The 26699-nt window shown below is 32.9% G+C and overlaps 1 protein-coding gene across 1 annotated transcript; it reads right to left on the bottom strand.

Moving 5' to 3' along the window:
- Positions 1-1956: 1956 nt before the first annotated feature.
- LOC123654199 (ornithine aminotransferase, mitochondrial) lies at positions 1957-25382 on the bottom strand. Its single transcript, XM_045590122.1, has 9 exons — positions 25277-25382; positions 14725-14863; positions 13527-13695; positions 10690-10830; positions 9512-9671; positions 8536-8663; positions 7334-7411; positions 5388-5526; positions 1957-2278 (listed from the first exon to the last, which is right to left on the bottom strand). The coding sequence occupies exons 1-9, from the start codon at positions 25380-25382 to the stop codon at positions 2118-2120; spliced, it is 1221 nt and encodes a 406-aa protein (XP_045446078.1). The 3' UTR covers positions 1957-2117.
- Between the last annotated feature and the right edge of the window lie 1317 nt (positions 25383-26699).

Raw genomic sequence — 26699 nt, 5'->3', positions numbered from 1 at the left:
TCTCTACCAGTCTATCCATGGTGGTAAGAAAACGATATTACCGCGGGACACAGTAGTGCAAGTGATAAAGCAACGAAAGGTTAATAATAATAATAGTAATAATAAGATAAGACCTTATTCTGTAAAATTTACATTCAAAATTAGTAATATGTAATACAAGTATACTTAACTACATACATATACATATATTTCTTATTAAATTTCTCGACCTCTACCTAACATAGTATATAATATTATATTCCATACGTTTTTACTAAATTTACTCGTACGACTTGTGAAATAACAAAGTTCAGGTTTTGACCTTTATGAATGGATTATTAATATACGTCACTACCTTTAAGCTGAAATTATAACTTTTCTGATAGAAACTCAGTGCTTTTTTCACATGCCATTTAAGCTAATGGCATCTAGTGTTGCATATAAATACTTTTATTAAAAAGGACTTCTTTAACCTAAATATAAGAAGAGTATCCCTTAAGGGGGCATCCATTAATTAAGTGAACTATGTTTCGATCAGTTTAGACCCCTCCCTCCCCTTAGGTGAGATTTAATGAGATTTGCCTGGACCCCGCCCCCTCCACTTACGTGAGATTGACGCTGAATATAATAGAGATTGACGGGAATAATAAACTGTTCATACTTAATTTATTTAAATTAAATAAATTTAAATATAATTGTTTTATTACATATTTAGAACGCATATTACCCAAAGAATATGCTGACGAAAGAAAAACGCGAAATATTGAATATTACTGCATATATTATATGTCGCTGTCATCGATTCGATGACGACGAAAATGGCATATTATATAGAGCGAAGAAAGTCTGAGTCAGGCGAATCGGGTGCTCGGACCGTTTATTAACAATTCCTCTTATTTACTCTTTGTTTGGCCAGATGTTTCGGACAATTTCTCGAAGCCACTGTCCCTCTTTTTAACGTGAAGGATATTATTTATAACAGCAGGTATGCGAAACGAAACGTCAGACGACCGACACAAGTGCTAAGTTCTAAAGTTAAGCTCTAATCCTTCTCCTATATGGAAAAAGATGTTACAGGCTGAATGCGGAAAGGATTTTGCTTTGATATGACGTTTCAACAGAATGGCACGAATGTTGCAAGTGAATTTATATAATACTAGCTGACCCCGCAAACGTTGTTTTACCATATATTTTATTAACCTTCTCAACCCCCCCCCCACTTATAACTTAGGGGGATGAAAAATAGATGTTGGCCGATTCTTAGACCTACCCGATATGCACACAAAAATTCATGAGAATCGGTCAAGCCGTTTCGAAGGAGTTTAACTACAAACACCGCGACACGAGAATTTTATTATATTACTAGCTGACTCGGCAAACGTTGTCTTGCCGCTAAACGCTATTTAAAAATAGGGGTTGGTGGTAGAAAGGTAAAAATTTAGGACTGTATGTATTTTTCAACGCCAAATTATAATAAAATAATCAATAAATAATCTAAAAATTAAAAATATATATATATTTAGGGATGCACTACCCTTAACATTTAGGGGGATGAAAAATAGATGTTCTTCGATTCTCAGACCTACCCGATATGCACACAAAATTTCATGAGAATCGGTCAAGCCGTTTCGGAGGAGTTTAACTACAAACACCGCGACACAAGAATTTTATATATTAGATGAACACTGTCCAAGAATTTTTGTGAAGGCAATGATTTAAATTTGTAAAAAATACAAACAGTAGAACAGCCACTCAGGTTTCAAATTGTTGTACGTAACAACATTAAAACATAAACTTTTATTGTTACTCTATAAATATTCCCAAATAAATGTACACTATGGGTCATGATGTATGGCAAAAGTGTATATTAATTTAGAAATTCCATTCAATCGCCATTCCGGTTCTTTTGAAGAATGAGAATGAGGAATGTATTGAAATATGGAGCATAAGATTTAGTTAAAATAATACAAATCGTCATATTTTGATTAATGACTACAGTGTGTTTGAGATTAATTATATTAGTTTATATTCATAACTACAATAATATGAAACGAATTACAATTCCAATAATTGTGCTGATTTTTCTAAATAATTTATTTCAAATAAAAATATTAGTGTAAAATGTAAAAATATTAATTTCAATAAGACGCGAAGACTTTCTGTATGATTTGGGCGCCTTGTCTCAATTGTTCCTCAGTGATGACCAAAGGCGGCGCGAGGCGGATCGTCTGCCCGTGAGTCTGCTTCGCGAGCATACCGGCTTCTTTCAGCCGAAGACAAGCCTCATAAGCGGGAATACCTGTGAATGGAAAAAAATTGGTTACAATCTAAATTTTTCTAGTTTTCAATTTTTAATTATCTTTGGCGTTCATGTTTTTTTTCTATGTTTCTTTAAAGGCCGGTCTCAATAATCTATGTATCTGCTTTTATCTACTATGATCTCTTCAAATTAAGAAAATATTTAGTCATATCATTTACGACTTACGATTAGCTACGCCCCTTGACCAAATTATTCGTTTTTCTTAGTTTATTAGATTTTCCTAAATATACAGAATAGACTTTTTACAATAGATACTTGATTGGCAATATTAGGTACTGATATTAGTATAATAATATTAAAGTGTGGTTACGTAGGTATATAAAGTGTTTTATATAAAGCTGTGTATACTCGTAGATAACTTGTTAATTAAATCGTCACGGTTTGACACACGTGATAACTTAAATAAAATTTAAAAAATATCCTTTACCTACTTCGTTTCAATACTTTATATGACCAACATCTTTTATGAATTTTTTTTATAATATTTTACCGCTATTAGACGAACAATATTTTCAAAAAATAATTTGAATAGTAAAAATGCATATCTCTCATACATTCCATCATCTCCGCATTAAAATTCTAACTTAAAACTTTGTTGTCTTATTAACATTTCTGCACCATAATCTATACAGACAAATAAAATTGGAGTGTCTGTTTGGAATATTAAAATAACTGCCTTTCATTAAATGCATATGGATGTATACACGGTACATATACCAAAATAACATTTTTACAATTTTTTTTTGTTTGTCTCTCTATTTGTCTGTCAGTTTGTTCCGGCTAATCCCTAAAACGGCTGAGCCGTTTTTGATGGGACTTTCACTGGCAGATAGCTGATTTAATAAGGAGTAACTTAGGCTACTTTTATTTAAAACAATTATTTATTTTATAACTCTGCGAACTGAACAATAACTTTTTTTGTTAAATTACACGCGGACAAAGTCGCTGGCACAGCTAGTGTTATTGTCAATAAAAAGACTTTTTAATGTAAACAAACAAAATGTTATAATTTTTTAGGAAATCATTTATCTATCTTCTATATATATATAAGCGAAAGGTCACTCACTCATCACGAAATCTCCGAAACTATAACACCTACAAAGTTGAAATTTAGCAGGTAGGCTCCTTATAAGGCGTAAACTACCGCTAAGAATGGATTTTACGAAACTCGACCCCTGAGGGGGTAAAACGGGGGTTGGATGTTTGTATGAAACTCCTAAGTTTTAGAAGTAAGAGACTTGAAATTTAAAATGTATGCTCTATAGATAGCGAGAAGCTGTCCAAATAATGTATCTTCAGAAATCAACTCCTTTTTGGGGTTAAAACGGGGGATGGTAGGTTGACTCACTCATCACGAAATCCCCGAAACTATAACAGTTAAAAACTTGAAATTTGGCAGATAGGCTCCTTATAGGTCGTAGACATCCGCTAAGAACGTATTTTACGAAATTCGACCCCTAAGGAGATAAAACGGGGGTTGGAAGTTTGTATGAAATGTTGTTTGTATGAAATGTTGTTTGTATGAAATGTTGTTTGTATGAAACTCCTATGTTTTTGAAGTAAGAGACTTGAAATTTAAAATGTATGCTCTATAGATGAAGAGAAGGTGCCCAAATAATGTATGTTTAGAAATTAACTTCATTTTGCGGTTAAAATGGGGGATGGTAGATTGACTCACTCATCACGAAATCCCCGAAACTATAACAGTTAAAAACTTGAAATTTGGCAGATAGGCTTCTTATAGGTCGTAGACATCCGCTAAGAACGTATTTTACGAAATTCGACCCCTAAGGAGATAAAACGGGGGTTGGAAGTTTGTATGAAATGTTGTTTGTATGAAACTCCTATGTTTTTGAAGTAAGAGACTTGAAATTTAAAATGTATGCTCTATAGATGGAGAGAAGGTGCCCAAATAATGTATGTTTAGAAATTAACTCCATTTTGCGGTTAAAATGGGGGATGGTAGGTTGACTCACTCATCACGAAATCTCCGAAACTATAAAAGCTACAAACTTGAAATTAGGCAGGTAGGTTCCTTATAGAGCATAGACATCCGTTAAGAACGGATTTTACAAAACTAATAAAACGGGGGGGATAAAACGGGGGTTGGAAGTTTGTACGAAAGCCCTATGTTTTTGAGTAAGAGACTTGAAATTTAAAATGTATGCTCTATAGATGGTGAGGAGATGTCGAAATAATGCATCGTAATCTATATATAAATAAGAGAAAGGTCACTGACTGACTCATCACGAGAACTCAATAACCGCTGGATGGTCCATCCATCCAGGATGGACGAAGATGAAATTTGGCAGGGAGGTAGATTATAGTTAATAGACGTCCGCTAAGAACGGATTTTGCGATATTCCACCGCTAAGGGGGTTTAATTGGGGTTAATAGTTTGTATGAAACGTATACAGCAGCTATAAGTTCGCCTGATAGGTTATTTATACTGCAGCCTGAAAATAAAACTAAAAATGTGGTGCATAGAGAAGTTTTATAAAAATAACTATTAAATTATACTAAATTGCGCCTTTTAAAAAGTTACTCAGTGTGGATAAGCATTTCAAGTGACTGAAAAAAAAAAATTGCGTTAAACATCTTAATAGTAATGCATATCTTTATAACCACGCGAACGTCGCGGGCGACAGTTAGTGTATTATAAAACAAAGTTCCTAAAAGTATATGTGATCGATTCCTTCAAAATCTACTGAACGGATTTTCATGCGATTTCACCAATGGAGAGAGGGCTTCAAGAGAGGTTTACGGAACGCCTAAGCCGATTTTAATTATAGTTTCACTGGAAGTTTCGGAAAACGGTTCGGTTTCGTTTCGGAAGTCGGGAAAACTTTGTGACACACTGATTTCTACGCGGGCGAAGCCGCGGGCACAGCTAATATAATATATATATGCTTGTTATAAAATATTTTGACGTATTATAGAATACGTCACTTAGTATTAATAATCTCAAACCTTAATGTTTGAAACGTGTCCAAAGTTAAACCTCGATGAAGTGAAATCTAGGGCTAAAAATTAAAATGTCTAAAATAAGTTAAACACATAAAAACATACGGATAAAAGGGTAACTTACTGTCGTGGACGTCTATCGCGAACATCAGCCCCCTGCCGCGGATGGTTACCACCTTCGACTTGGGGATCTTCTGCAACTCCTCGCGGAAAACTCCACTTAGTCTTTCTGCATTTTCACATAATTTTTCATCTAATAATACCTGTCAGAAAAATACATTCTCGTATATTCATTATGATTGTAAAATATTCTACTATTATGTAAAAACATAGTTATGGGAGTTATTTCGTATAGAAATGTTATTCTTCTATAAGAACTCGGGTGGCCCAGTGGATAGAATATAATATATTATTTATTTTTTATTTTATTTTATTTAACTTTTTATATATCTTAATTGAAAATTCGTCGGTTCGTATATGAAATAATGCCGCTTAACTTTCAAGCGCTAAGTTCCTCAACCATTAATGGAAATATATATTAAAACCTATGACCTCGTTATACGACTGTGTCCGACAACTCGCAGTAGAGCTTGGCAAGCGTAGCTCCAGAAGGAGAGCCGGATCATAACATAGTGGGCATTCCAGCATGATCTAAGGCCCTAATTTGTTTGGGTTTTCGTTTCGAAAATCAAGACACCTAGAAATCTGGTCATAGTTCGTTACTTTTTATAGTAGAGGTCCTTAATAATTACCCGAAATACGCCGATGCTAGCGATCTAGGTAACCGCTCTTTTTAATTGAAAATGCTTTTATCCATCAGTTTACTAAATATAACTCAAAAATTCAATGTATACATTCATATGAAGTGTACTTTTGGAGATCAGATTTATTGCGATTTTAATAAATATTCTTATAACATATAAGCAAATCTTAATTAAATTAACATGTTTCAGTATAAGACGTCAACTTCACGCGTATATCATATTAACTTACAAATAAGTGCACGTATTGTCATAATAATTTGTTTGCCTTTGTTTTATTCATTTATTATTAGTAACCTACTATGGCGCGCCAGATATAGATTTTATAACTGCAAACGTATAACGTACATACGCATGCGGTGATGTTTAAAGTTATTGGAATAAATGCATAACATTATTGTATCTAGTTATAAAAGGTACTTATCAACAAAAGTAAGAAAAATATTATTAGAGTTGTTATAATTTGTTTTTTTATTTACGCTATACGCATCAATTTAGTATTTTTAATTATTTTTTATCGAAATAAATGGTATTTTAGGAACGTTTACTGATCATGGAATTAAATAAATATTTAATGCCATGGTCCCAAATTTTTCATACAATTTTTATCTGTTTTTATTTGGTCTATCTGGATTCCAGATAGATCTAGTTGGATTGAATGAACATTTTAGAATCCCTGTTGCAAACACAATAGTTTACAATAACTTCACATACAAAACATCTTTTTTTATTTGGAATTATCAGTAAGGAGATTACTTAGGTTTTGTCAATGTTAGGTTGATAGTATAATCAGTGTTTTGTAGAACTTTTTGTCCCCGCGAGCAATAATTTGAAATATATTACTATATTATTAATTCATCAAAATATCTGTGTTTATAAAAGTATCGAATGGAATATAATACACAGTGCACTGAATGCACTTCACACTAAATTGTAGAGCTTGTTTTTCCAATTTTTGACCACTAGAGAACACCACATTCGATTTAAGGATAACAATATATATATTTCTGAAACCAGCTGATACCCCGTTCGATATGATTAATAAAAAAATGCTAATCCATCCTAATTCCGCTAATTTATTTTTTATTTTTTATGTACCCTGTGAAAAACCTTCAAGCCGTTTAGGCTGTACTCTACCTACATACATACACTCGAAATACATTACCCTCCTTCTGCAGTCGGGTAAAAAACAGTGTACTGAATACAAATAACGACTTATATTTTATACCTTTCGAATTACTATTACATTTTATAGTACTTTTAATAGAAGTAAAATGAGTAACGTAATACTATAAAATGAATTAATTACCTTAATGGCCTCGGTGGCGACGGCGCACGCGAGGGGGTTCCCGCCGTACGTCGACCCGTGTGTGCCAGGCTTTATTACCTTTACGAAAATACAATTACATTAGTATATCTATTCAATATTCCGATAATCTTTTCAAAGTTTGATGTTAGTAGGGATAAATGTTATTTAATTGAGTATGCTTGCAAACAAAACACCGACTTCAATATTACACTGACCAATAATAAACCGAATGTAGAGAGTCGTATTATTAGATATAACTCAAAAAGTATTCGGGAGATCTTGATAAAATTTAAATGGGACAACATAGTTAGGTAAATACGCATTATTAGAGAAAGCGCAAAAAGTACTTTTGAGGTCTCGATCAAATTTAAATGAAACCACATAACAAGCACCAGCTTTCAATTAAAACAAGAATCATCGAAATCGGTATACCCAGTAAAAAGTTATGTGGTATAATACAACGTAGGTCGACAAAAAAAGCGTCAAGTAAAAACGCATTATTAGATATAACTCGAAAAGTAGTTGTTAGATCTCAAATAAAATTAAATGGGACCAATTGACACACACCACCTTTCGATTAAAAAAAAATCGTCGAAATCGGTCCACCCAGTAAAAAATTCTGAAGTAACACATATACAACAGAATTGAGTTTTTTTTTTCGGTAAAAATAAGTTAAATGAAAACTCGTTGACGCAGTGAAAACTAGCTGAAGCGATATCTGGCGCAGGACGAATCACATAACGAATGTTTTTATACGCAAGATTATCATCCTAATGGGAGGTGTAATGTGTAAATTTTTATAGTAGATGCAGCATTTAAAACAACGTTTTTTATTTTTATTTTGTTCGTTACATTACAGCCTATACAGTCCACTGCTGGACATAGGCCTCCACAAGTTTACGCCAAAAATAACGTGAACTCATGTGTTTTGCCATAGTCACCACGCTGGGCAGGCGGGTTGGTGACCGCAGTACTGGCTTTGTCGCACCGAAGACGCTGCTGCCCGTCTTCGGCCTGTGTATTTCAAAGCCAGCAGTTGGATGGTTATCCCGCCATCGGTCGGCTTCTTAAGTTCCAAGGTGGTTGTGGAACCTTGTTATCCCTTAGTCGCCTCTTACGACACCCACGGGAAGAGAAGGGGTGGCTAAATTCTTTAGTGCCGTAGCCACACAGCACGTAGTCGTTATTATAACAAAACTTACATCCATAACATTATTGTTAGCTAAGACTGCTGAAACAGGTAATACTCCACCGCTGAGAGCCTTGCCCAAGATGAGAATGTCTGGTTTTACTCCTTCATGTTCCACTGCTAACAACTTGCCAGTACGACCTGTAGATTAAATATTACGGATAATTATTAGATTTTTTTTATATTATAAAAATTTGATAAATATAAGTCCCATTAAAGACGTTAAATTAGCGTCAAGAAGGAAGAAAATTGAATGAAATAACATATATAATAATGCATATTAATAACATAACTAATAGTTGGGACACCTACAAACGACTGCTCTTGTAGGTAGGTACTAAAGTTGACTGGTATACATTCATTTAAAAATTAATCCCGCCTTTTGTACAATTTAATAATTTATCTTGCAAAAAATATCAAAAATATTTTTACACATTCTCATTTAGATAACAGAAATGTATAGCCTTTACAAATTGCATACCACATGTCGTATGCAAATATGATAAATGTAGGCCACGTTAGAATATGTCATTCATTTGCAGAAGCGCGTTTTTTAATTAAATATTTCAACTAGTACCTATATAATAATATAAAACTGTCTTGTAAAATGGTAAATCAAAATTATTAGATGCTTAACATTTAGATATACTGGGATCTGATACCTACATAAAAAGTATGCCCACTACTTATACAATTTTGTTGAAAAATTACTTAGGTATTTTATTTTAAAAATTTTTTATTTAAAATTATAAGAATATTAACAAAAATTGTTAATATTCTTATAATTTTAATCATTTGTGTTGTTACCACGTAGACCTGATAGCGATTGTTACTCATAGTAGGGAATATATCCGACAACCCGCATTGGAGCAGCGTGGTGGATTAAGCTTTGATCCTGACATGACAAGGGGAAAGAGGCCTATGCCCAGTAGTGGGATAATACAGGCTGAAGCGGAATAGAAATATATATGTATTTTATTTATTCTCACCTAATCCAGTCTGCACCTCGTCCGCGATCCACAGCACGTTGTACTTGGTGCAGAGTTCTCGAACCTTCTTCAAGTAACCGTCGTCGGGGATGATCACGCCGGCTTCACCCTGAATGGGCTCCACCATGAACGCCGCCACTGTTGGGTCTTTAAGCTTTTTCTGAAAAATTTAAAAAGGATTTTTTTTTATGTCACTAGGTCGGTAAACAAGCGTACGGCTCACCTGATGGTAAGCGATTACCGTAGCTTATAGACGCCTGCAACACCAGAAGCATCGCAAGCGCGTTGCCGACCCAATCCCCAATCCCCCCCAGGAGCTCTGGTCACCTTACTCACCAACAGGAACACAATACTGCTTGAAAACAGTATTATTTAGCTGTGATCTGTAAGGTCGAGGTACTACCCCAGTCGGGCTGCTCCAGATTTTGAGCAGGAAATTCCTGCTGTGCCCTACCTCAGTTAAAAGGATTCGTCTTTTTCTTAAAATAATAAATATATGGGTACATAATGAATTTAAAATACGAACTTCAGTAATAATACTAAACTGCATGTATAATATAAGTATATTTTTATATTTCGTTGCATGATTTTTATCTAGCCTGATGACACCGTAACCTTAATTTCTGCTCCGGGGGTTGTGAGTTGCAGGGTGGGGCAGGAAGAATAAGTACCTACTTAAATGTCATGGACGCCGTCACAAAATCGAATGCAAAGTCGCAAATAAATGATTTTGAAGACATTACGAATATACCTTTGCATATATAATTATAAGGGAGCTGGAGCGAAAAAAAATTTTTTTCCTTAGTCTGGGGGTCGAATTTGTTGCTTATAAAAAATTAAAATTGTTGAAAAAAGCTTAGTCAATATCTTGAGTCAAATTGATTGCTTGAAAAAAGTTATTGCTTTGTTATCTTTTAAACATCTCAGAAATAACAATAATGATCATTTCCAACTCAAATTCTCATATATTATAACCCTTAAATATATTAAATCAATCTGATATGTATTATTTCTGTATTGGTGTACAATAAAGTGTATTGTTATGTTATGTTATGTTAAATATATTTTGATGTAATAAAAATGGACTTAAAAAATTATGATACGATTTTTAAAATACATACGACAAAATGTACTGTAAAGGGACTGACTGCGTAATTACATAACATTGAGTGAATCACCTCTAGTGCTGGAATGTCGTTGTACGGGACCAGTTCGAAGCAGGGCATGTAAGGGCCGAAACCTTGGAAACATGTGGGATCTGACGACGTCGAAACAGCTGATAACGTTCGTCCCCAAAAATTGCCTTCTGCGAATATTATCTGAAAGAAAGTTATTGTTTTATTTATATTTGTCTGCACATAATGGACAGGGTTTTATTATTGTAGAGTATACTTAAACTTAACATAAAGTTGTTTACAAGTAAAAATTAAACACTATGACATCTGACGCTACGAAAATGATATTATTAAAATCTTAATGTTTTCACAACTATTTGAATGATTACTTATTCCTCTATACTAAAAATTTTAAAGCTTTTTAGAGACTTTGCATGTTACACAGTATTACTGGTAAAAACAGATAATGGTAGAAGCTCATAATACGCGAGATTTACCCACGTAGATCAACAAGAAAATTAAATAACTTGATCTAATAGATTTTCATTTTTATAATTGTCGAACTAAGTAAACATGAGTACTTAATAGATAGGTAAATTACGCGTCACGTTGTTTGTCCGCGATGAACTCTTAAACTACTTAACCGATTTTAATCAAATTTGCACACCGTGTGCAGTTTGATCCAACTTGAAAGATATTCGTAGGCTATATTTTATTTCGATATAAATAATTATTATATTCAAGAAAAAAAAAAGTCGGTACGGAGCTCGCTAGGTCGGCTAGTAGCATACGAATTATTATGTATTGACGTTACATTTTGATAGTAGAAGTTTTTAACTGACTTCAAAAAAAGGAGGAGGTTACTCAATTCGACCGTATATATATATATATATATATATATATATATATATATATTTTATGTATGTTCGGGGATAACTCCGTTGTTTATGAACCGATTTTGATAATTCTTTTTTGTTGGAAAGAAGATATCCCTAGTTTGGTACCATGATAAAGAAAATATAAAGAAACCAGGATCTGATGATGAAATCCCAGAGAAATCGAGGGAAACTCTCGAAAATCCGCATAACTTTTTACTGGGTGTACCGATTTTGATAATTTTGAATTTAATCGAAAGCCAATGTTTATCATGTGGTCACATTTAAATTTCATCACGATCTGATTACAACTTTTGAAGTAATCTTTGATAATGCGTATTTACTTGACTATTTTTTCGTCTACCTACGTTGTATTACTTGTCGATATAATTGAAGTCAGATTTTCTTCGTTTGCCTGCAAACATAATTAAAAAGGAAAAGTTTATTTTATTTATTGTTGTGGTTTTTTTTTTAATTTTTTTTTTTTTTTTTTTTGTTTTGATTTATTTTTTAGTGTGCCCCCATATTTTTAAACCTCTGATTAGGTCATATATAGTCGTATCGCGATAAATAAGTTTAAAAGCCACTGCGTTAAATTAGACACTTCAACTCAAAAATAACACCGACTTTTCATGGAATCTTATTTCGTCAGACCGTTATGTATTATATTTCATATAACCAAAAGTATATTTTTAATATTGCAAAGGTGAACATTTTGTTTAAATGAAAGCAATCAAAACCAAGATCTTCTGATCCCATTAATAAAAAATATTTTGCTACAACCTCATAATTGCAAGCTGCTGTAAGCTAAAAGAAATCGCACTACGACACATACCTGCATAAAAGTAAACAACTTTAAAAAGTGTCCGTCTGAACCGCAGTACCATTTTAGTCAACAAATTTGCGAAACGCAGAAAGTATTAAATTAAATTGATTCACCGTCGACATAGATTTCTTTCATCGCTATATGTATGTACATAGGCCTCCACAAGTTTACGTCAAAAATAACGTGAACTCATGTGTTTTGCCCATAGTCACCACGCTGGGCAGGCGGGTTGGTGACCGCAGTACTGGCTTTGTCGCACCGAAGACGCTGCTGCCCGTCTTCGGCCTGTGTATTTCAAAGCCAGCAGTTGGATGGTTATCCCGCCATCGATCGGCTTCTTAAGTTCCAAGATGGTTGTGGAACCTTGTTATCCCTTAGTCGCCTCTTACGACACCCACGGGAAGAGAGGGGGTGGCTAAATTCTTTAGTGCCGTAGCCACACAGCACAACAATACAGCATCTTAATATTTTTAATGATTTACTTTTCATGTTTCGCCGATATAATAATCATCGATGTAAGATAATTTGTTACAATAATTCTTTATTTTAAGCATTATTATCGGATGCTAATTGAGTCAATTAGCATAATTATCTACATCCAAAGTTATCTCAAGTACACCCACTTTTTACGTGACCTTAAGTCAAGTTAATAACAAAACTTACAAACTCATAATGCGATTATTAGTAGTAATAAAATTTACCTTATTTCTTATCAATTAATTTAATCAAGTTATCAAAACATAAAAATAATAACATTTTATCGGTATCTACGCAAAATTGCATACGTAGGTTCATACGTATTAATGTATCCAATTCTGATGTAATTAGCAAGCGATTTGCAGTGTTGTTAATATTATATAGACACATTCATATCTATACTTATATTATAAAGCTGAAGAGTTTATTTGTTTGTTTGCTTGAACGCGCTAGTGTTAGATAGCCCATTTATCGAGGTTATATTTTATAAGGCTACATATAGTCTATATGATATTTTAGTACTTATTTATTTTAGTACATTTTTTTTCTTAAATTAACACGGCTGAAACCGCGGGGAACATCTAGTATATTATGTTTAGAATATCATATAAATGATTTATGTGGTTTTTATGGGTCACATGGTTAAACACTGAAAACTCACGTCAATTTAGAATAAAGATTCTAAAAGGTAATTCAAACTATAAAATAGTTGTCTTTTTCACCTTGGCCTGGTCTTTTGGTATCCCTTTGACGTCATAGCCCCATTTTCTCGCGATCTTGCATGCACTCTCTCCTCCTTCGACCCCCGTATTCATCGGCAATAGTCGGTCATATCCGAGAAGGTTGGTCATAAATTTCTCGTATTTACCAAGCTGGTCCGAGTAGAAAGCCCTAAAATAAATTTCACAAGTCAAAAGTAATTAAGCTTCATCACTATTCCAGCTCTGTGTGTAACGTTAGCTAAAAAAAACTTACAACTTGCTACTTAACATTGTTCTAACATAACGTTATTAGTACTTAAAAATGATAACAAGTACAGACAGTCTATTAAGCTAGACGTTTTCCTAAGGTATTCAACTTAATGCCCATATCTAAGATAACAGCTGACTGATATATTATTTGAAGTGAAACTTCTTTGGGCGCATGAGGGTAAAATTTTTACGGATGAAACGGCAAAGTTTTGATGAAATGGCAACGTTTTTGTCGATGGCGCTGGAACGAAAATCTAAAGCTTCAGATTTGTATAAATATAAACGAGACTTAAAAATTAGTTTGCCAAAGAAGTTTCACTTCTGACATGTGTACTTTGTACGCACGCATTTTTTTAATATACATGTAGCTACATACACGTAATATTACCTAGGTTAGTGGAAGCCGTATGCAGTAGAATTGGTTAACACTTCTGTAAGTCAAACACAACAGTTACGTTTTGATTTATTTATTTATTTAAATTGGTTTGCTAGCAGTTGTTACATTCATTATACTTGACAATATTAATTTTATAATAAACTACATTTATAAATGTACAACCATATTAAAGCAAACACGACATGCAAAGTTATCCTGTTAAGATACATAATTTGATCAGTTTGGCACGTTTCGTTTCGTAACAATTTTTTCTCTTTTTTTTCTTTGTCTTATTTTTAAAAAATTGGAATTACATTATTACTGATTTGTTATCTCAAAGTGTTCTAATTTTGGATGCAACACATCATATCAGCACAGTTTCATTAAAGATAAATAACTTTAAGTCAAACATACCTATGAATTATCATTTTCTCGAACTTACGTTTTATGTACTTCATAAAAATGAAAACAAAAGTTTATATATGTATTTATAAAAATATATTATAATATAAAACAATGGAAGAAAGAATATTCCATATATTTTGGTCTAATAATTATCAAAAATTGACAAACCTTGATACAAGTGTCAATTTATCAGCCTGATCCTTGAGTGCTTTTATTATTCTAGGATGGCAGTGGCCCTGGTTTACCGCTGAATATGCGCTTAAAAAGTCAAAATATTTTTTGCCCTCTACGTCCCAAACGAAGATTCCTAAAAAAAAACAAATATTTATTTATAATCAAGTAATTAATTTGACTTTACAGCTAGCACACTAGTAGCTGATAGAGCATTAATTACTTTAATTAACATCTTTCAAACATCATCATCATTCATTACAGCCTATACAGTCCACTGCTGGACATAGGCCTCCACAAGTTTACGCCAAAAATAACGCGAACTCACGTGTTTTGCCCATAGTCACCACGCTGGGCAGGCGGGTTGGTGACCGCAGTACTGGCTTTGTCGCACCGAAGACGCTGCTGCCCGTCTTCGGCCTGTGTATTTCAAAGCCAGCAGTTGGATGGTTATCCCGCCATCGGTCGGCTTCTCAAGTTCCAAGGTGGTTGTGGAACCTCGTTATCCCTTAGTCGCCTTTTACGACACCCACGGGAAGAGAGGGGGTGGCTAAATTCTTTAGTGCCGTAGCCACACATCTTTCAAACGCGATCAGGAAATTAAACTTTTTAATCATATTCCGTGAACATATCTAATACATATAACATACACTTAAAACTTCTTTAGCGAAGTCGAGTAATAAAATACCTGAATTTCGTACCGTTTACATTTCATTTGCTTATCTTTTCAAATTTATTCGTAAACAAGTTTTTAGCTGTCAGTCTATTTCATAAACTGTGGTATATATGTGGTAAACATAGGTAGCGTTTGTATGGTTTGACTATTTGTTCAAGATAATTTATATTGTATTAACAATATAAATTACACTACTACATATAAAGATAAGGAATAATAAAAATACTAGTATAGCCTGCTTTTCTGAAGGTAATCGTACTCGTGTCATAATTATGTCTCATATTATATGTAGTGAATATCTGTACATATATGTCATCGTATCATTTGCATATGTCACCATACACATTGTGAACAACCGCTCTGGTGTAGTGGTACGTATGCCGTGTAGGCGCCCGTCTACACACAGGAGGTTTGTGGGTTCGATTCCCACTCGTGATGGATATTATATTTGTACAAATATTTGTTACCGGTTTGGATGTATGTTCCTGTGGGTCTCCCCACCCTCCTTCAGAGATGACGTTAACCTGTCGGTCACGGTTGTTACTCACAGTATAAATTATATCCGCCAACCCGCAGTGGAGAAATAGGCCTTTGCCCAGCAGTAGGATATAACGGGCTGAATTGTCAACACATTATGATATTTTTAAACGATAGAAAACTGTGAACCTATAAGCTATTTCTGAATGGGAAATATAATAATATACCTACTAGCCATACCCGTGCGAATAATTCGCACTAAATAAGTATAATAGTTATCACTTTACATAATTGTGTTTACTCGCATACGAAAAAAAAAGTCTTCAATTACATCGACAAGTAATGCAACGTAAGTAGACGAAAAAAAAATTAACAAACGGTTTCCCTCGATTTCTCTGGGATTCCATTATCATAAATGACGAAGATATATACGGTCGAATTGGGTGACCTCCTCCTTTTTTAAAGTCGGGTAAAAAATTGCAAAGCAGTTCATACGTAATAAATACGTGAGTTGATTTAAAATTGAACAAAAAATTACCGACCATCAAACATGTTGACGTTGTTTCAAAATTAAAGCCGTCAGACGGCAGCATGCTGTATTGTGTCGTAATGTATATTTATATATATAATTTTAATAATTAATTAATTTACAAAAACAAAAGGAATAATAAATTTTTAGTTGCTGATGCCTGTAGAGCAAGCAATTATTTATAAAATGATACATAATTTATGCGTAATAATTGTTAGGTGTCTTCTAAAAAGGAAGGCAAACATCTTAACCTTAGCGTATTAATATATATGATTACATTAGCAAAGCTATAATAGATAGGGTGTCACTTAAATTATTACAAATTAAATTATATTTATACATATATAATATTTCATAACCGTTCCGCTCTTTGTAACATACCAGATAAACATAAAATGTGAATGATTCAATATCTGTATATTTAATATTTTCTCGCGAGATATAAAAAAGTAAATGTATCTTGTATACCTATTTATCTTAGATGTTTGAAAAACTTGCAAATGCAAACCTATCTATGCAACAAAAAAAACCTAAATTAGCGTTAACAGCTTTTTTACGTTAATTCTAGTTTTTGATATTATTAGTTGTCTAGACAAACGGAGCTGTGCTACAGCCGACAAGAACATTTTATAAGTTTTCACATACTAAACGATATGACGATGTTGCCCTTATAGAAAACTCTCATAGAAAAAATCTCATAAACCTCATAAAAACAAGGACAAAGGCAGACCAAATTCTCATAATCTCATAGTCTCTCATAACTCGGTATGAGAAATTGCTTTGCATTTGTCCATGTTTTCATAAAGTTTATGAGACATTTTCCGTAGGATTATACCTAATCACCGCCGGCTTTTGAGCAATTTGATAAAACTTTGTTATTTTAAATATAGAATGTCTTAGTGTGTACTGTGTACTGTTTACTATTGCTTATCAACGATTGAGTTCTTGACTAAACAAATTTCATTTATAGCATTTCATCATCTTGTTTAAAATGTATTTATAAGATACTATTTCATCACTTCGCTTATCCAATGTAACATTGGCATAATTATTGACAATAATAATAATATATGTGTGTATCACGTGTGCTTATCTATAAATTATTTATGGGCGATGATTGATAAGTATCTAATTAATTAAATAAAAATAAACAAACACAGGATCGTTCAGTCAAGAAGGTAACGGTCTTCTAGATTGTATTTGATACAATATCAAATTACTGCCGTTCTTACATATTCGCCTCGTCGTAAACATTGTAGGTACGTAACAAAATTTCTGAGGACTTAAATACTATGTCCAATGACTTAAAGAAGGAAGCATTTAAAAATGAAAATAAATATAAATAATTTTACAGAGACTCTTATAGTAAAATTTGTTCTAACGCTACCTAGGTATTTCACCCAATTTTTTCGCTTGAAGTCCCTACCACCTACACACTGTACCCTGTACCCTAATACTAGTCTAAGTGTAGGTCATATCTGATTTCTGTAAATATTAATCTTATGACTTAAAATCCTTCCTTTTTATTATATTCTAAACAGGATAAATAATAAGCGACTTAAACATTTTCAATTGTAACCAGAAATACAACGTTATTATTATTATTTTTATTATAATTATGTGTATATGAATATGTGTATATGTGTATGTATGTATTATATATAGTATATTTACTTATTTTTATATCATATAGCTTGTAAATTCCATGCTATTTCTTTATCAACTATTCGTACACTTCCCTACCGCTTCTCATTTTTAGCCGACTTCCAAAAAAGGAGGAGGTTCTCAATTCGACTGTATTTTTTATGTATGTTACTTCAGAACTTTTGACTGGGTGGTTTTTTAATCGAAAGGTGGTTTATGGCATTTGGTCCCACTTAAATTTATTTGAAATCTAACAACTACTTTTCGAGCTATATCTAATAATGCGTTTTTACTTGACAATTCTTTTGTCACCTACGTTGTATTATACCGCATAACTTTTTACTGGGTGTACCGATTAGACAGAAAATTCTTTCTGCGTAAAGAGCGTTCACTTCACTACATAACAACAAAAAATCATGTCAATAACTAATAGTGTGTAGATAACCAAGTAAATCAAAAATAACTTGATCTGTCTAATTTTAATTTTTTAAAATATTCTGACTAAGTAAATACGAGTAGGTACTTGCTTAAATCTCGCGAGGATTATTTACACGATAGGTACTAAAACACAAACAAAGGATTTGAAAATGTTTGTGTACAGTCTTTCGTTTGATCGGGCTAATCTTCGAAATAGCTAAACCGATTTTTATAAGACTTTCACTTAAAGATAGAAGAGGTTATGGAGCAACGTATAGGAGGCTACTTTTCATCCCAGAATTCCTGAAAAATCGTGATTTACGGAGGAAATACTTCGTTTACCGCACGCGAGTACCTACCGCCTAGATATAACCAAACATTTTTTTATTAAATACGACAATGTTTGAACTCGAAAACAAATACAATCCCAAGAGATTTAAATTATAAAAAAATAAATGATTTATATACATATATATATATATATATATTTCTACCCGAGCGAAGCCGTGAGCAACTACTGGTATTAAATGACTTACTTTACTTATACGTTTCTTTTTAGCGCATTTAAAATGAGCTTAACATTTCAATTATCAACCTTAAGGACGCTATCACATTTTTCACTCGCTCAAGTTTAGGTATTTAAATCGCAACACAATAACATTACGCGTACGCACACATTGATACCGCTATCTGCTCGATTTTGTACCGACGTAACTAATCTTGGTACTTGAAAGTATTAATTTTTAATTTTACTGGTATTGATTAGTAAATTTAGTTGTAAGTTTAAAGTCGAACTTGGTAACTGTTACTAAGTACCTACTATTCACGGAACCTCTCCCCTACTCTGTTTATGACGATGTCTTAAGGCGTCAGGGTATCTACTACTCGTTCGTCGTACCATACAATAAAATATAATAGATAATAATACGCTTATTTTTATAATTCAAAATCACATACAATTTTAAGTTATATTATTATAGTTTTAACATTATAATAATATAAACGTAACATATTTTACGTAAACAATCTATACAAATAAATAAAATTGGAGTGTCCTTTAGTTATATTAAAGTACTGCTTTTTGCTAAATGCATACGGATGTATACACGGTCCATATACCAAAATAATATTTTTCCAATTTTTGTCTGTCTGTCTGTCGGTATGTTCCGGCTAATCTCTGAAACGGGTGGACCGATTTTGACGGTACTTTCACTGGGATATATCTTATGCAATAAGGAGTAACATAGGCTGCTTCTATTTTAGAAATTTATTTATTTTATAAATCTGCAAACGGAACAATGATGATGATGATGAATGTAAATTTAAAATAAAATAATTTTTAACAAAAAAAAAACCAACTTCAAACAGGAAACTTCTTCAATATTATAAAATATTTATTTAATCATTTCTGATTAACTAAATCAAAATACGAATTACTTTGTACTAAGTAAGTTTATTTTTCACTTTTTAGTTTCCTGTTAGAAGTCGGTTTTTTTTTGTTAAAAATTATTTTATTTTACAATTTTTAGTGATGGGTAGACCTAACAAGGATGCTTTTTCTCTTATGTCGGGGGTCCGGAAACATAGACAATACACAAGCACAAACACCCAGATCATGACAAACATCTTATATGGCCAATACAAATGTCTGTCCTGCGCGGAGATTGAACCCACTAACGCCAGCGCAACAGCCAGTGCTGTGACCGCTGCGCTAACGCGTCGACATACTATGAGTAAAGTTCGCTATCAGGTGCACGTAATAACAACCGGGACTGACAGCCTACCGTGTTCTCCGAGGCTAGGTTGGGAGAACCACAAGGATTAACAACTAGATTGAAAATAAATATTTGTATAAACATAAATATCCACTCCAAGCGGGAATTGATCCCGCGACCGTCAGTGTTTAGGCGCCGCCGACGCGGCACATGCACCATTATATCAAAGCGGTCGTCAAACAGCAAAAGGTAACTGCTATAAATTGTTGAGAAATTCCCTCGAGTGTTTATGGGCTCCATCATCAAACCTGGTCCTGTGACACAGATGACCACACAGCAGGTAATTCCTCGAATATCTTTCGTCTCCATCATCAGACTGTAATACACTTGTAACTCATATAGGTGCAAAGTTCTCATCGATAGAAACGAATTAAGTTCAAACAGCAGGTAATTGCTATAAATCGTTAAAGAGTTCCCTCGACTATCTTTTGTCTCCATCATCAGACTGTAATGGCACTTATAACTAATACAGGTGCAAAGTTCTCATCAATAGAAATGAATTAAGATCAAAAAGCAGGTAATTGCTATAAATTGTTGAAGAGTTCCCTCGACTATCTTTCTTCTCCATCATCAATCAGATCGACTCCAGACCTTTATTAAATAGTAGTGCTTTATAGTAATGAAAACATGATTAAATTTACTAGTCACCCGTACGATTTTTGAAAGTTTCTCTCGATTTCTCTGGGATCCCATCATCAGATCCTAGTTTCCTTATCATAGTACCAAACTAGGGATATCTCCTTCCCAACAAAAAAAGAATTATCAAAATCGGTTCATAAACGAAAAAGTTATTTCCGAACATACATTATATATATATATATATATATATATATATATATATATATATATATATATATATATATATATATATATATATTTATATATATATATATATATATATATATATATATATAACGGTCGAATTGAGTAACCTCCTCCTTTTTTTGAAGTCGGTTGAAAAGAAGACAAATTGTAAAGATTACTTATTATTATTGATTATTATATATAAACCAGATGCATAGCAAAGACAATCGATTGTGAAGTATCAATTTCGTCCAAGCACAGTACACACAAAAAACTCATTTTTTACGTAATTATTACTTGCGCTGAAGCGATACAGCCGTGCTTCCATGAGCGCGTTTCGGCGCGGAATGACGAACGACGATGGTTCACTTGTAAAAAATGTATGAAGAAATTTGAGAGCGTTTCTTATTTTTCTCATAAATGGAAATATTATTTATTTTTATATAAAATATCTAGCGCTACGCATAGAGGACTAAATAAGCAACAATTTCTTAGTGTATTTATTTTTCTTAGTGCAGTGTATTTAGGCTATAATGGTTCCAATTCAGACCCGTCTTTTTTAATTTTTTGCGATTTCTGTGATGGTTAAACTGTATTTGTGTGAAAAGTTTGTATGGGGCTATAGAATTTTTATGGTCTCACTCGGAGATGAATATATTATCTTTCATTTGAAACCAAGATATCCTCTCAGGGTGACTCCTAATTAATTAAAATGGTACGTGAAAAACACTGATATTTGTAGAAAAATGTGATAGCGTCCTTAACCTACCAACATTTACCATTTTATTTATTAGTTTTTTCCTATAAATCTAAAATGAATAATCGCATCTTTACTAACAGTACGTACTATGAGTACAGAACTACAGACACATTGAATTCATACACATACTCAGTAATATTTCATAATATGAAGAAACTAGTTTTTCATGAAAATGACATAATTTTATCGTTTTCGATGAAATTTGTTTATTAAGCATCAATATTATAAGAATCAAACTGTTTATGTGATTAAGATAGAAGAGATCTGAAGAGAAACAATACCTACTGTCATTAAACGTACAAAACGTACTTTTTATATCGCATATAGGGCACTTACCTATTACATTACGTAGAAAAAAAGCCGTAAAAAATAAAACCAACACGAATGCACAACGTACTCGTATGTTATATCTATCATAACAGGTAACAGATTAACTTAGTCACTTTGAAAGATCAAGGCTAAAAATCCAATCTAAATTTTTTTTAGAAACGCTCACGGATAGATAAAATTAAAACAAAAAAGTCAGATTTATTTATCGTTATTCGATTTTTTTGTGAATTATATAAATACGTATTTCTCACGTATCTGTTAGGGTCAATGAATAATGGAACATGGTTTATAAAATAAACCAATTAAAATATTCCTCTATTTTTAACAAGGCGATTAAACTATAAATATATTTATATAGTTATATAGTTTAGTCGCCTAATTAAAAATACCCTATATATATTTAGGGTTCCGTACCTAGAAAGGAAAAAACGGAACCCTTATAGGATCACTTAATTGTACGTCTGTTTGTCAAGAACCTTTTTCTCAGGAACGCGTGGCGGTATCAAGCTGAAATTCTACTGCTGAAATATACAGGCCTACTGTCCCTTGGAGCTGTGAAAAAATTAAATTTCAAAGCCAACGTAATCAAAAGATACAGCCGATTATGCTGTAAATTTTCTACACTCGCAAGGGAATCAAAACCTACAGGGTACTTCCCGTGATCTCAGAATCTTGAAATTTGGTAAGAAGCAATATCTTATAACCCAAATAAACGAAAAATTGCGAAAAGAATAAATTTTTATGTACAGCATATAATAATAAAAATATTTTTAATATCTTTGTTTGTACGGAACCCTCGATGGGCGAGTTCGAGCGTTACTAAAACTCAAAAGTTGTTGATTTTGAGTAAAGCTGTTCTTGTGTTTATGTAAGATTCACGAACAGCTAATGTAAGTAATGTAGGCATACAAAGTTCACGAGGTTGACGATGAAGATCACGATTCAGGCTGTGATATCCTCTGATAGGCCTCTTTCCCCATGCAAGAGATTAACTTATGATCCTTCTCCTTCTCCTTCACGATGCCAGAGAGTATAATATATACTTAATTTCATAATACTAATGTGCTGTGTGGCTACGGCACTAAAGAATTTAGCCACCCCCTCTCTTCCCGTGGGTGTCGTAAGAGGCGACTAAGGGATAACAAGGTTCCATAACCATCTTGGAACTTAAGAAGCCGACCGATGGCGGGATAACCATCCAACTGCTGGCTTTGAAATACACAGGCCGAAGACGGGCAGCAGCGTCTTTGGTGCGACAAAGCCAGTACTGCGGTCACCAACCCGCCTGCCCAGCGTGGTGACTATGGGCAAAACACATGAGTTCACGTTATTTTTGACGTAAACTTGTGGAGGCCTATGTCCAGCAGTGGACTGTTTAGGCTGTAATGTAATGATGAATGTAGATATAACCGAATAGAAACCCACAAATACCTAATAGTAACTAACTATATAATCATAGTTGGTTTATATTACTCATTTATCACCAATATTAAGCATATATATAATAGTGAATAGTGATCACAAATATCGTTTTTAACCGACGTCCAAAAAAGGAGGAGGTTCTCAATTCGATTGTGTTTTTGGAACGAAGTTCCTTACGGCAGGCTTGATATTTGGCTGGGCGACCGAACTGAAAAAAATGTGATGCTAAAACCGTAAGAAAAATATATAACGAAAGTGACGTAATATCAGTCACACGATTGTATAATATGACGTTTTTACAACTAAAATATTACTAGTAAACTTTTTTTTTAAATTATTTATGTAATTTTATACGGTCGACAAAAATAAATAAAGACACATGTTTTTTATTTCACTTAATAGTTTGAATTATTATTATTATTATTTTGTTTGATTTATTTTACGGTATTTGTTCTTTTCTAAAATACTAGATTTCCTAAATACTTTTATGTACTTAATTAAAAATCAATCAACAAAATTACAAAAAAAATCAAGAACTAGAAAATATATATATAATTCAACATTTTTTTTGTGTTGCTTCTGTACTATCATGACACCACATATTTTTTTTAATCGAGTGATGGTGCTTGTCATGTGGTCCCACTTAAATTTAATTCAAATCTGACAAGCACTTTTCGAGCCATATCTAATAATGCATGTTTACTTAAGTATTTTTTCGTGTACCTACGTTGTATTATTTGTCGATGTAATTGAAGTCGGTTTTTTTTTCGTTTGCGAGAAACACAATTAAGTTGACCTCCGTTGAGAAGTTTTCATTCTCTGACTTTCGTCGAAACGCGAAAATTTTTCATTAGACCTTGTTCTTAATTAATTCCTCGACTAACTAATAGTAGGAGGCGTAGGTTTATCTATAAATATAATAAAATGGTAGGAAAGTCAAAACTGTACATTGAATATTTTTTTTAAAGGATACTTGGGGTGTGATCTACAATCGATACCGAAGCCAAAAATATAGTTTTTAGAATTTTTGTCTGTTTGTCTGTTTCTCTGTATGTATGTCCGGGATAAACTCAAAAAAGTACTGCATGGATTTACTTCAAATTTGGCACAAATATTATTAAGAAGTCGGGTCAACATATAGGCTACATATAATCACGCTATCACCTACGGGGAACGAGCAGTGAACCTTTATTTCTTCAACGCATTCTATAGTAAGCTCTAGTTAGCACTTGACTTTGAAAATTTAAAAAGATAAGTTTAAGATCTTACTTTATTTCGATTTTGAATTTTTAACTTAAATTAATCAATAAATCATTACAAAAGTCTATTTTACACTTCGTTTGATCATTGAGCGTACGTATTATCAGGGCCGGATTTAGATGACTGGAGGCCTCGGGGCAACAAAGGAGTCAAGGCTTTTTGGCCCCAAATTATTTTCCAAATAAAATGGACAATTTTTTTTAAAACGTAAAACGGTAAAAAAACATGAAAGAAAAAGTTAGTGTGTGTAAGTAGTGTGAAAAAGACTAGTGTTTACTAGTCTGAATTTTAATTTTTTCCCCCGAAATTTCTATTGTGGGGGGCTCCTCTATTATGGGGGCTCCTCTTTTGTGGATGCCCCGGGGCTATAGCACCGGTTGCCCTCCCATATATTCAGCCCTGCGTATTATTATCAAGTAAAAAAGTAAACTGTATTAGATAATTGTTAAGCTTACCCTGTCCTCGACACAGCGCAACGGATAACGGCGCGTAATTGCGGCATCCATATTGATCTTCTAGGGCAATTATTTCCTTGGATGACAGGGATTTTCCTTCAGCCATTCTATATTATAAATAATATTTAGTAATAGTTAATATGTAGACGAAAATTTATAATGAATTTCTAATTTTCTATGTTACGTTTGCAAGTAAGCAACGAATGATTTCCAAATGAAAAACAGCAAAACTGCATACCTACATTTCTTCTCTAAAAACTAGTATGTTAAGTTTTACTTGTTCTTATCCATACAAATATATAAAATTGAAATGTCTGTTTGTAATATTAAAATAACCGCTTTTTACTAAATTCATATGTATGTATACACAGTACATATGCCAAAATAACAATTTTTAGAATTTTTATCTGTCTGTCTGTTTGTTCTGGGTAATCTCTGAAACGGCTGAACCGATTTTGACGGGATATTCACTGGCATATAGCTGATGTAATTAGGAGTAGGTAACTTAGGCTACTTTAATATTAGAACTTTATTTATTTTATAACTCTGCGAACTAAACAATAACTATTTTGTTAAATTCCACGCGAACGAAGTCGCGGGCACAGCTAGTTACAAATAAGTACTAAAAAATACGTTTTAAAATATATACGTAAAAATAGAAACAATAAAAAGGGTCCTAAGCAAAGCTGTGTATGTTTATTATATTAAAAATAAAACCGTATGGTGTCGTGGGATACCAGATAGGAACGAAGTTCCTTATTATAAAATATTTAATTTTATTCGAGGTATAAGGAAGAAGAAGAAAGAATTATTCGGGTCTACATTTATTATTATAATTTTTTATCGATAAAAAAAAGCTACAAAATTATCTTAACACCTTCATTTTATTTATAAAAATATATAATAATGAATGATATAATAATAACTGCAAACTGCAATAATAATAATAGTCATCACGTAGACGATACATTAGACACTGTAAAGGCACCAAACACGACTATACGACGACTCGCCGACGTTTTTTGCCGGCTAGGGTACCGCAATGCCCCATAAGGGACTTCGCTCCAATAAATACGAATAACAGAGTAAAATATTTTAATATCGCAAAATAAAAATAAAATCGATGTTACCTTTAATTCCAACAGTTGATTTTAGTCTAAGATTTTCAATAGCTTTAAATTCACTTTAAATCGAAAAATAAAACTAGAAATAAATCGCTGATGTAAATATAGATACGAGTGTTTCACGCAAAAATTCATTTGTTAGTGCAATGTATAAGTTTGTTAAGCATCTTATATAGTACCTTTTTGATAAGAAGCGGTACTTACAAGATTTTAATATGCTTACCACCCGAGTATAAATTATTACGATAATATTTTATTTAGTTTGTCTGGCACTGAGCAATTCATTCAAGTTGAACCTA

This window comes from Melitaea cinxia, chromosome 1, assembly GCF_905220565.1.
Source record: "Melitaea cinxia chromosome 1, ilMelCinx1.1, whole genome shotgun sequence".
NCBI classification, from domain to species: Eukaryota; Metazoa; Arthropoda; class Insecta; order Lepidoptera; family Nymphalidae; genus Melitaea; species Melitaea cinxia.
The sequence above is the reverse complement of the archived record's forward strand: the minus strand, read 5'-3'. Positions and strand labels throughout refer to the sequence as shown.